This window comes from Anopheles arabiensis, chromosome 3, assembly GCF_016920715.1.
Source record: "Anopheles arabiensis isolate DONGOLA chromosome 3, AaraD3, whole genome shotgun sequence".
NCBI lineage: Eukaryota > Metazoa > Arthropoda > Insecta > Diptera > Culicidae > Anopheles > Anopheles arabiensis.
In genome coordinates, this window is record NC_053518.1 from 16,665,396 (window position 1) to 16,678,179 (window position 12,784).

The following is a 12,784-nucleotide window of genomic DNA, read 5'->3' on the forward strand; positions in this document are numbered from 1 at the left end:
AGGCAAAAATAATCGAACAACACACATACACGCAGGCACGCACGGACGGGAGAAAGGCGCTCCGTGCAGCAGCGAAAAAAAGTGTACGGAACAACGGGTTCGGGCTAGTTCTGAAGGACGGGTACACTTTTTACCCTTCTGCCGTGCTAAATCGTCGATAAAGTAGCTTCAATCTGTGCAGTTCCCGTTCCCGTGCTAACGCGATAGTTCAACGCAGTTTGGTGTGGTGATTGTTGCCCACTGTGATAGGAGTTTTTCCATCAGCCCCAGTGGCCAACAACACATCAAGAGGGAAAACATCATCACTACCACCATCATCATCATCATCATCATCATTAAAACAAGGGCAACTCCGAAACGGCAGCCCTTTTGCGAGATCAGTTTTCGTTCGTTTTATTGTTTTTATGCGCTGAGTGCAATTGCTTTCACGGCCACCGACACCACCACCAGCGCAGCAGCTAAAACATGTCGATGTGTTCCGTTTCCTGATAGTACGTGTTAGTGCAGCGGGAGTGTGTGCGAGGCAAAAGATACACTAAATGAGAGCAAGATGATGTGCACATGATGACGATACGAAGCTATGCTAGCCAGTGGTTGCTGTGTTTGGACGGTGCAAGAATCAATCATCAGTGCACCAGCGACGGGGGTGGGGGGGCTAGTGTATTCGAAGGATCGTTCGTACGGTGAAGGTAGCAGGAACTAGAACAAAAGCAGCAATAGAAAGTGGAGCGCAACAACAACAGGCCGAAAGGGTCTTGCTTAACATTGCTTTATCTCGCGAGCGATGCATAGCAGCAGCTTCTAACGGTGTTAGAAGTGAACAGCGAGCAGCTAAGCAAACACCCTCAAACCATCACGTTACACCAACACCTCAGCTCCACGTACGCGAATTCCCGTTCCGTCACCACGGGGGGCGCAACTGGGTGCAGTGAAAATAAACCACCCCTGAAACGGTATTCTGGTCCGCGTACCCGAATAAGGCGAGTTGGTCAAGAAGATTGCGTGGCACGTCATCGAGCCTGCGGTTGTCCGAGCAACCACAACACCACTTGATCGCGGGAGGACGAGCGAAACGACAGGAAGTGGCCCTAAGGAAGTGCTTACACAGTTAAAGCAGTGTATTTAGTAACGACCAATATGCGGACAGTTATAAACGTTCGGGGTGGTGGGACAGCCTCGACCGGCCATCGACCGATCCACGAGCTGCTCACCTTCATCGCGATGCTAACGGCGGTGGTGCTGGGGTGGGCCACCCTTGCATTGGCGGAGCAGATCCCAACCGTACCAACGCACAACATGTCCAACAAGGAGCGAAACGAGCTTAAGTAAGGCGCAATAGTGCCAAGAGTGCTCCACTGTTTCGCGGGTTCTAAGAATGTAAACTAATTCATATCTTTTCCATTTTCTCCCCCAAAAAACGGAACCCCCTTTTGGGCCTCGGTGGCCCGGGAGCAGTCCGGCTTCCGTAGGCCGTAGGTCCAAAGAGGGTTCCTTTTTTCTTTCTTTTTTGCACGCACACACTCACACATGGAACGCGCACATGGACAGAGAGGAAGCCAGGGAAATGTTCTACCACGCGTACCGGGCGTACATGGACAATGCCTACCCGGCGGATGAGCTGATGCCGCTGAGCTGCGCCGGCCGCTACCGTGGTGTCACGCCGTCCCGTGGCGACCTGGACGATACGCTCGGGAAGTAAGTTAATTAGTGGGATTGGACCGAATGGAGGCAGGGTTTTTTTTGGGCAATTTTTCCCCTTCCCGCTGCCCCCTTTGCTGACGTGTCCGACCGAATGGGGGGAAAAAAGGTTGATAAGACGATGGCGACGAGTGCAAAAGCCGAACGATTGTTGCGGTTAATTTCTATTATTTTTTTCTTCTTTCAACGCTGTGTTATGCAAACGCATACACACACGCACACACGTACCAAAACAAATGTATAGCACAGCCGTTATCGTCTGGTACGGTTGACACGGGCGCGGGGAGTGCGAAACGATACTTGGTCTTATCTTGGAACTCGGTGGAAACAAGTTGACCGACGCACACACAGAGCAAGGGCAGAGTGCGTCATTTGGTGTGGCGGATTGTTTTTTGTACAACGAATCGTTTTTAAATTACCTTTTTCCATCCGTTTCATAATCTATGAACCTCTTGGGGTCTTTTTTATGGTGAATTGTGCTGTAAAACGTTTGTCCTTGGTTGTAATGTTTTTGCCAGACAATAGAATGAACGATGAACTTGTAAAAAGCGTGCTCATATGCTCCATGTATTCGTCATGCCAGTTTGGTAGGGTTTCGTCATTTATTATTTATATTTTTTAACAAAATTCAAGCCAAAAATCGCCAAAAATCGCATGTGCTTTGCTGGTCCAACCCACCGGAATCAAATATTGGATTTTAATTATTTATTAAATCCCGAAACGGTCATATAAATGTCGATGTTAAGAAGCAATGGGAAGCTAATTGTTGGTTGCAATCTTTTTTATCAAATATCATTTTTTCTCCTCCTTGTTTACAGCTTTTCCATGACCTTGGTGGATACGCTCGACACGCTGGTGGTGCTGGGCGATCTGGAAGAGTTTGAGCACGCCGTCAAACTGGTGATCAAGGATGTAAAGTTCGATAACGACATCATCGTGTCGGTATTTGAAACCAACATTCGCATGATCGGGTGAGAAGAGTAGCAAATCATTACAATTTTTGTAACAGTCATTGCTAATCACTAAATTTGTTCCTACAGTGGCCTTCTGTCCGGACACATTCTGGCGGAGTATGTGCAAAAGCAGGCGGACGTGATGACGTGGTACCGTGGCGAACTGCTCGAGATGGCAAAGGATCTCGGCTACCGGTTACTGCCAGCATTTAACACCTCCACGGGCATACCCCACGCAAGGGTACGTTGGGAAGATCAATAAATGGTAGAACTGCATTAACAATTTCCTTCCAATCCCGCCCTCCCCTTTTTCAGGTGAATCTGAAGCACGGCATGAAGGTGGAAGCGTTGCGCCACTCGCGCGAAACCTGCACCGCCTGTGCCGGCACGATACTGCTGGAGTTTGCCGCCCTGTCCCGGCTGAGCGGGGAGCCGATCTTCGAGGTGAAGGCACACGCGGCCATGGATGCGCTGTGGAAGATGCGCCACCGCAGCTCCGAGCTGATGGGCACGGTGCTGAACGTACATTCCGGCGACTGGATACGGCGCGAGTCGGGCGTCGGGGCCGGCATCGATTCCTACTACGAGTACTGCCTGAAGTCGTACATACTGCTGGGCGACGAGCGCTACCTGGCCCGGTTCAACCGCCACTACCATGCGATCATGAAGTACATCAGCCAGGGACCGATGCTGCTGGACGTGCAGATGCATCGGCCGCATACGAAGACGCGCAACTTTATGGACGCACTGCTTGCCTTTTGGCCCGGGCTGCAGGTACTGTCCGGTGATTTGAAACCGGCGGTACAGACGCACGAGATGCTCTATCAGGTGATGCAGATGCACACGTTCATTCCGGAGGCATTTACGTTCGATTTCCAGGTAATTGGAGGAGGAAATTCTTTTTCGTGTCAAATACTTAAGGACGGTTTTCTTGCTTTGCTGTTTGCTACAGGTGCACTGGGGTCAGCATCACCTTCGTCCCGAGTTTATTGAATCCACGTACTTCCTATACCGCGCCACGGGTGATCACTATTATTTACATGTAAGCAGAGTTTAACTAAAGTGTATTTCAGTTTGTTAAATGGAGCTTCTTTCTCTTTTACAGGCGGGCAAAAAAGCACTGAAAGCACTGCAGAAACACGCACGAGTTCCTTGCGGCTATGCCGCGGTTAACGACGTGCGCACGGGAAAGCACGAGGATCGCATGGACTCGTACGTGCTTTCCGAAACGTTCAAGTATCTCTTCCTGCTGTTCTCGGATCCGGCCGATCTGATACTCAACATCGAAGACTTTATCTTCACTACCGAAGCACATCTGCTGCCACTGACGTTGGGCCAACTGGGGAACCATACCTTCAGTAAGTCCAGAGGACGGCAGTTCTCTTAAGCAGTCGTATTAACCTCCTTTCGCCTTCCAGCTGGGGTACGCGACCAGGACGAGCAGGTGCACATGCTCGACTACATGCGATCCTGCCCGAGCCCGAACAAGTTGTTTCCTGAAACAGTCCGGCGCCCACTCCGTGACCTCGTTACGGGAGTCTGTCCGCGCATATCGAGTGCCAAGCGACTTAGAGCGGCTGACTTTCAGGCAAGCAATACGGATCATCTACGAACAGTTTATGACATGGGCATTACGATGGTTTCTCTAGGCGAGGGCAAGGTGCAGCTGCTGCACAGCTTCCACAATGTAAGTTTAGCACACCTTTGTCCCAGAAAGGTTTTGGGTGAGATCGAGAGTATTAATTTGTGCAAACATCAACAGGCCAAATCGCCGGAGGATGCCGAACGGGGGCTGATTTTCATGCAAGAGATGGTGGAACTCTCCAACTCCAACTCCATTCCCAACACGCAGCTGCAGGCCGTCGCCTACAAGCGGGAGGGTGAGCGGGAGATGCGCATCCTCGAGGCCGGCCCCAGCCACTTCGGTATGGAGCTGGTGAACGATTTGGCCGTGGTGCAGCGGGCCGTCTTTGCCAAGCCGGCAAAGGTTTGCTCGGGTAAGATAGATTGCGTGTGGGTCATCATTGGCACATCATTACTAATGAAACGGCTTTTCTTCCTATCCTGTAGCACTGAAAAATGCGGAAGAAATTCGAGGAATGATTGTAATTATCGAGCGAGGCGAGTGTACGTTTGTCGATAAAGCGAGACGCGTGGAGTCGGCGGGTAAGTGTGTAATGTTCAGCTTAAACGGGCTGTGCGTTATTGAATTTGAATGTATTATTTATTCCTCTGTTTTGCAGGAGCCGTGGCTGCAATTGTGATCGACAATACGCCAAACACGTCGATCAACAATCAGCAAATGTTTGCCATGTCGGGCGACGGGCGGGACGACGTGCTGATCCCGGTAGTGTTCCTCTTCACCAAGGAAGCGGAACAGCTCATCAAGGCGATCAAAGAGCAGCCCTCCCTTGAGGTAATTGCTTCGAGCACATGCACCTGTTCTTGATTGGTCTTGAAACGGCTTCATTTGTTCTTTTACTTACTGCAGCTTACGCTAATGTCCGTGACGGCGCTGAAGGAAAAGCTGGCCCGCGCAAGCATAACGAAGACTGACACGAAAAGTAGTGACTCAAAAGTGACGCCATAGTAGTAGCGGTGCCGAGTAGAGCCCGAGTTGCTAGTGTGTAGCCGTGAACGATATTGCCGCCGATCAGGGAAGTAGGGAGACGTAAAAAAAAGGGAAAGAAGGTGGTCGTCCCTCGGGAGTGTTCTTCATGCAGCGTTCCACCCGGATTCGGTAACACTTGATCCGCGCAAATCCTCCTCTCACATCTGTATTCCGATGTGACCGACGCACGACGACCGACGCCCGGGTTAGATAGTAATGAATTGATTAGCAAAATGTCGCTGTGGGGGGAAAGTGGTACTGTTGGTCGTAGAGAAAAGAGGGAATGTCGCCTTTTCCTGGCGGGAGTAACTAAATGGCACCGAAAGACGTGCAAAACAAACGTCCTTTCGGTGTGTTTATACTTGCTAGCAAAAGTTAGACAAATGAATGAATTACACACACGTAAAAAAGGAGGTTGCATTAGGGAAAGGGACCGATAAAAAAATTTTCGTTGTCCAGGAAATGAACGATGGTGGTAAATGAATGAGATGAGAATGTGTGAAAAGGGTTATAAGAATATGCATTCAAGGCGTGCATTCTAGTGAGTATTGTTCTGTTCGTTTCTCAACCCTAACGCAAAAAAGTGATACATTAGTGTATAGTTAAGCAAAACGGAAGGCAAAAGAAACACAAACGCAAACAAAACGGTATCTCTAGTGTAGTGTAAATTCGAAAAAGGACGAAAAAGAGAGGTGAGGCCCAAGCATCGTATCAGCGATGGAGTTAGAAAAGAAAAGGGATTTAACTTTAATTCAATTGCACTGCTAGTAGTTCCCTTCGATGAAGAAAGGGCCGATTTTTTGTTTGTTTGTATTGTTTGATTTCCTTCACGTTCATTCCTTTCTGTGTGCAATTCGTTTCCTGCCGCAATTACAATTATATTTCCAATCGCTGCTTTCTATAGCCACGCGCACGCTCACAAACATATCGCTAATGGGGGCTTCTTTTTTGTGCTGTTACTGGACAAGCCTTTTTTGCCATGCTTATCTTATCTTTCATAAGTTCTGTTATCTCTATCATTTACCTGATATTATAGCCGCTTCGGAACAGTTAAATAGAGAGTTTATCCTTACCGAACTCTTTTTCTACACGAATAGCAAACATATATTTTAATTACTGATTTATTCAATATCGCCTAAAACACACACACACACACACATACACGTACACATACACCCAATTGTGCGCAGCTCACTTTCGTTAACAGTTTACAATTTACTTTATTTCGCTAGCAAAGAAATGTTGAAGAGTATAAGAAGATGGCAAGAATGAAAAAAAATGATGTCGTCAAAAGCGCGGAGTTAGACAAATGAAGCGAAAAGCGAGAAATCCGTCGATAGCACCAAATTAAAAAAAAAAAGAAGAAGAACCGTTTGTTTTTGCAAACTCCTTGGAATGTGTGAAAGCAAAGGGTCAAAATGCTGTAAATATCTATTTTGTACGAAGCGAGGGGCGCACATCCTCTAGGATTCGCAGCCGCGCAAGGGCGGGCGGCAAAGGGCGGTAACAACATTAGAACGTAAGTAGATTAAATTTCTTGAAACATGTTGCAATAGCGCAGGTGCCGCATGCACCAAGCGTTAGGATGTAAGTGAGACGTAAAAACGTAAATTCTGTCCCCCGAAATGGGTGGTGGTATTCCACACAAAACGAACAAAAAACAAGAAGAAGCCCAACTTCTCACACACTTGTTCCTTCGCGACGCCACTGTGAGTGGAGCAGTCGAAGCAGGCAGTGTTTGTGGGGGGGGGGGCTTAGACGAAATGCATTATTGTTTTCCATTCTACTAAGACGAGTCGTTTCTGTTCGTTCTTTCCTTTTTTTGTATTTCATAATAATAATGTTGTTTAGTTTTGTAAATAAAAACTGCAAATTTTATATCAAAACACAAGTATTGTAAGTTTTAGGATGACGGAAATCGTGCGTAGCATCGTTTGTTGATGACATTACAAACAATAATAATTATATTTGTGTAAATCTTTTACTGTTCCAATAATTTTGTTTTTCTTTCTTTCAGTTGACCCTGTGCCGTCGTTCATTGTAATGCTGTTAAAAAACGCTCTCCAGATGTACATTTGAAAAGACCAACCGTCTCGACCAAGCTTCCTTGTGTTTTCCGACAAATAATTACTAATTAGAAACTTCCCTCTGGTGTCCGCGGCCCCGAAAGGCAAATGTGACCGAACAGGAATGGAATGACCACCCCGCGGAAGTTGGGCGACACTGCCCTCTCTCTTTCTCATTAGAGCTGTCTAGGGGCAGTTTTTGTGCAAATCATTTCATTTCCGCTGGCTGCTACCCCGCCAGGACCAGGCACCCGGTTTGTTCTTTCATTTCCCCCATTTGCACAATGCTCGGTCCCGTTTCCTGGCGACGGTCGGTCGGTCGGTCGAGTCAGGAACAGCTCGCAGTAAACGGAACCGGAACCCCGGAAACGAGATGGATGCGTTTGTGTTGGTATGTTTAGCGTGTAATTTGCCCGCCAAAGAGCCATCTACGGTGAGCGGCACAAAAGCAAGGTACATTTGCGCCCTTTTTCGGTAGTCAATTGTGTCAATGGTGCTGAGGAGCTCGAAGGAAAGGCCCAGAAACCAGAAAAGCGAAGGATGTCCAATGTCTCTTAGTGGACATGCTTAGTGGAAAATGCAATACGGGTGCATGCGAGAAAGGGGGTAAGTATTTGTTTGTTTTTAATTGGAATGCTTGTAAAGTAGTTCAATTATTTTTAATTTCTTTTCGACTGTTTTTCTCCTTTTTCTCATAACCCTAACAAAACAGAAAACATAACAATAGGGAAAGGTTTGTTGTTGTGCAAAACTGAAAACTGAAAAACTTGTTCATAATAACAACCAAGTGACTTGTTGCACTTCTCCTTCAGTTATTGTTTCTCACTTTTCTTACATACTTATTACTTATTAACGAAACAAAAAACAAACATTCTACATTATCTCTATCAGTACTTTATAACCTTCTTTCAACTGACCCGAGCCAAAGCACCAGTCAACGGCGATGGACGGTTGGACCCAACCACTCGCTTGGCAGGTGCTTCCGTCTGGGTTTAATTAAAACTTTCTGATGAGTTATCGATTGATGCAAGACATTGTGACAAGGCAGGAAGCTTGTTGAACTTGAAAGTTGTTGGCTACATTAAATCTGTTAAATGAGTAAAGAAAGAAACCTTCCTACATCCTAGCCTAGTAGGGATTTTTCAATTTAAAAGTTTGAATACGTGTCGTCTCCACTTTTGATTGGTTGGTTAATGTATATTATCCTCTATTTCGTTAAAAGTAGGACATTGCTATTTGAAATCAGTTTAATTACAGCTTTTTCTTGTTCTTTTCCAGCTAATACAACAAATCCATACCTCATTTTACTCGAAAAAGGATGGCGATGGTTAAAAAGTACCAATATAGAGCAGCTTTATTGGCATTCCGGCGCAGTTTATAATTCGGTAAGTTTGATGCGATAGTAAGAACTTAATTTAAACAACAGAAATACGACAGAGTCCGTTGTTTTGTAGCAAGCAACCAAGTGTTTACTATGTCCTACAGTGTAAATTTATATGATTATAAGTTCTGTATAAGTTTAATATTAAAGTTTAATATTAATTTGGGAATATTCAATTCCAACTGACGTGAAACTATTTTCATTTGCATTTTAAACTTAATTTTCTTCTATTTTTCTACACTCTTTCGCACGGAGAAGTTTTATTTAATTACCACACGTTATCAACGGATTAAACAAAAAAACATAAGAGTATCCTGGCACTTTAATTGTTTGGGTTTCAATAACTTGACGCGAATCTTCTGAGTAGCACATCGATGCACGTGTGTGGTGATGCTGCTGCATACATGCATTAAGGGGATAACGTGTAGACTTGCTTTGCTTCCCCACTGCAAAGTGCAAATGTGTCCCGTGCAAGATGGGAACTGAAATAAATAATAAAGTACATCATCGCGCGCCACCTCCTTTTGCACCATTCAGTCAGTGGGGTAAATATTTTCGCTGCACCCAACGTGTGTACCCGGGACTCATCTCCTTCAAGAACGACACACACAGTCTAGAACGCTTCTTTCCGGGGAGTAGAGCGGCATTTTGCACGCTCCATACCATCCCAGACGTTCCCAAGAGAGCAAGGTTACTCGATTTTGTTTCCCAAACGTGTCTGCCTGCGCTAGAAGATTATTTGCATACATTATATTGTGAAGAAAATCCGGCGCACCCGGAACAAGGGAAAAACAGATGAGCAAAAGTACGATAAGACCTGCTGCCTCACACGCGATGTTGCACCTCTACTACCTTTGCGAATGCGTGTTGCCTCGAGGAGGAGTTTATAGAAACACACTCGATAGACACTCGGTGTTGGTTGTTGTTTTTTTCTTTCTATCCTTAACGATAGGTTTAGGGCGTAGGCGTTGTACGGATGCACTTGCGGATGCCCGGCTACAACATAATGCTCGTCCAACGAAAACGGGATGTTTTTACATTGTTTAGCAAAACTTTTGTCATGTCATCATTATGCTGCCGTGCCGTGCCGGCGTTCGTTGTTGCTTGCTCGAACAGTTTGTGGGCTCCCCCAGGATGTTTTGCAACGCGTTACGCGCGACCATTCGGTACACTTGTCGCACGGCTGGTAAAATATGGAGTATGGCAGCGCCAAAGTAGAACAGGGAGTATGGGACGCACTGTTTCGGAAAAGGAGTGGAGTTGGAAAACAAAACAAGAAAGATTAAAGGAAGTGTTTAAAGTACCGTCGTTGGACTGGTAAGATTAATTGTAACATCAAGTGGCAGATGAATGACATTAACAAAGCAGATAAATCTGAAAAAAATAATTACATATTCTCAGTTATTTTACAATACCTTATAGATGTAGGGCATATATTAGCAAAGAGAGTATATTTATTTAAGAAGTTCACTATTCATGTATGAATGTAACAGTATTCCGCAACTTCGACCTCGTTTTTTGTACATTTTGTATATTAAACTTTCAACAGCCTCAATCATTGTTTTAAAATAAGGCATCGCGTCTGGTGTGTCAGACCGTATGCGACCGGGTGTATCACTCATCAAATTTGCATCATTTCAATGTCTCGTATGACTTGGAATCTCAAACATCAATCGGTGTGAATTTCCATTTCCAATATGGTCGCGAAAACTCCCCACAACACGTAGTTAAATTGCTGGCTTGTCTGAGGTACTGATTATGTGCAAAAAACTGTACTGTTAAGGCTTTTTTATGGTATTTTCAATTAGTTTATGAACATTTTTTTAAATACTTTAAAAAATAGTCGTTTTCAGTATTCGTTCCTTTGCTGATATGAAGTTCTTTAGTCAAGCTAAATATTGCTGCAACAATCCTGCAACAACCTTTTTCACTATTTACCATTAACTTTTAAAGTTTTCCTGAATTTTCTTGATTTTTTTTATTTATTACAACAATTCCCAAAATTGCTGTTCATTTTCAACGCATTTTTGAATCGGTGGGATATTTTTGTCTTTTGTTAAATTTTTCAAACACATTTAAGAAAAATGATCATTAAATTGTTTAATGGAATTTTTTATTTATTTAAAAAAAATGGGAAAAATCAAAGAAAAATCTTTATAAAGCAACCCAAACACGACGAAAATCCTGTTTTACATTAAAATTCCTGAAAGTAAAATGCAGTTTTGAATTTTCTGTCGAAAACTGAACGTTTTTAAGCACATTATACATTCTATGGATAGTAATGAAGCCCTCTGCACTATTTATTGAGCTTTTTTTTTAATGGATAAACCAAAGGGTTCTTTAATGGCTAAGGTAATATGAACAGCTTATGTTTAAACTGCCAGGGGATATGCTCGTTTTCGTTGTTTGTTCACTTACATTTTGCAAGACTATGAGGTGCTCATTGTCTGTTGAATCGTACAGGATCTACTATTAAAAGATTGTGTCAAAAAATAAAACACCATTGTTAATATGGCTCCGAAATTTCCAGCAAACTATTCACCCCCCTTCCCCGTACACAACACTGCAGCGAACAGTTCCCGTACAAGACATGGCTGACGTTATGCAGACCTTTCTTTTCGTTCTCCCAAAAGTGTGAGGTGTAAAATGTTTCCTCCTTCAGGGGTTGGGCAATGTGAAGCAGCAAACCTGAGCCTCACCACAAGTACGCATTGTGTAGTAGGCAGCGCGTTCTCCACGTTCTGCTGCTGCTGCTGCTACATCGCAGCAAGCGAGTACAAGGGAGATTTTCCATGCGGTTTTTCCCTTTCGGATGCCTCGGGCCATCCTTGGAAGGGCTGTGGTGCTGCACCACCGAAATATGCTTGTCTCGGCATATCGCATTCAGTGTACGGTACAGGCAGGCACAGCCTCTATCCGGTGTGGATGTTTTATCTCTAATGTAACACATTCTGCAAGATGCTTGCCTGCATTTACACGGCGCAGAGAGAGAGAAATACAAGCTAGGACGGCATTCTCGGCATGCCGTTATGATTTGGCATTCCCTGAAGGATGAATTATTATGTGTGTATGTTCCTGTTTACTAGGAATCGTTCGGCTATTACCATACCGTTCCATCATTTTGAAAAGCTTCTGAATACAATCTTCATTATTTCGATACTATTTAAATGAAAAAGGTTAAAATCTCTTCCAATGAACCACTAAATCTACTACAACTTCTCTTGTTAGTGTAGATTGTATTCAAGCAAACACAATCTCTTCAACATCTCCGTTACCACTTTCCGGTGGTTCTGTCTCGTGCAGAACTTCAAACTTGTTCGGCTGTGAAACGGTTGCTGTTTGCCCAAATTGTCTTCGACACACACACACACCATCACACTCACCACACGAAGCTTTACTGCTGCTGCTGCAGAAAGGAATCCTTTGCAAACCCCAAACAACATTCCTGCACCCCATCGTAGTGTGCCATTCTTTTCGCAAAGACACACCCTCGAGCAACGCAGCAACATTTCGATGCATCGTTCGTATAGTGGAATAATTTATTGCACCTCATAACGGGTTCGTCTGCAGAAAAGTATAGGAAAGGTTTTACAACAAAAAGAAGGAGCAGAGTGAAGAGGAGAAAATCAATGAACCATTTTTAAGGGTACGGGACGGAATACGGTGATGTAGTAGATAGTATATCTACTTCGTGAAGCGTTTTCTATCGGTATCGACGGTGTATTCGGGTGGCACGGGAATATTAAGAACTATTGGAGCAACACAGCAACGACGAAGACGACACTTGTATGTTTGTATAGAGCTAGCGCATGAATGGTGCACAAGTATTAATATTAAATTGGATACGTGTTAGGTGGTTTGAGCGGTTCAAGTGTACATAGGGGACCATGGGGTAATACTATACACTGTATTTAAGGAAAATGGGAAAATGGGATGCAATAAAAAATACGAACAAGAATATTGCACTCAAGATTTTTGCGAACAATTTTTTATGACCAAGACTTTTGCGATCATGATTTTTTGCGACCAAGAATTTTGCGACCAAGAGGCTCTTAAAAAACTGCATCGACTGAAA

At 44.5% G+C, this 12,784-nt stretch overlaps 1 protein-coding gene across 1 annotated transcript; it reads left to right on the forward strand.

Moving 5' to 3' along the window:
- The first annotated feature begins 24 nt into the window (after nt 1–24).
- LOC120901427 (ER degradation-enhancing alpha-mannosidase-like protein 3) lies at nt 25–7,153 on the forward strand. The gene is made up of 12 exons (XM_040309374.1): nt 25–1,325; nt 1,549–1,695; nt 2,517–2,669; nt 2,739–2,892; nt 2,967–3,530; nt 3,604–3,693; nt 3,757–4,009; nt 4,070–4,338; nt 4,414–4,648; nt 4,722–4,817; nt 4,895–5,067; nt 5,143–7,153. Exons 1-12 carry the CDS (start codon nt 1,138–1,140, stop codon nt 5,239–5,241), a joined length of 2,421 nt encoding a protein of 806 aa, XP_040165308.1. The 5' UTR covers nt 25–1,137; the 3' UTR covers nt 5,242–7,153.
- Nucleotides 7,154–12,784: the final 5,631 nt, after the last annotated feature.

Bases quoted from the DNA above. Each gene is read 5' to 3' on its own strand.
- LOC120901427 (XM_040309374.1), top strand. From the start codon at position 1,138: ATGCGGACAGTTATAAACGTTCGGGGTGGTGGGACAGCCTCGACCGGC. The intron at 1,326-1,548 runs GTAAGGCGCAAT...GCACATGGACAG, and splicing joins AAGGAGCGAAACGAGCTTAA to AGAGGAAGCCAGGGAAATGT. The intron at 4,818-4,894 runs GTAAGTGTGTAA...TCTGTTTTGCAG, and splicing joins GAGACGCGTGGAGTCGGCGG to GAGCCGTGGCTGCAATTGTG.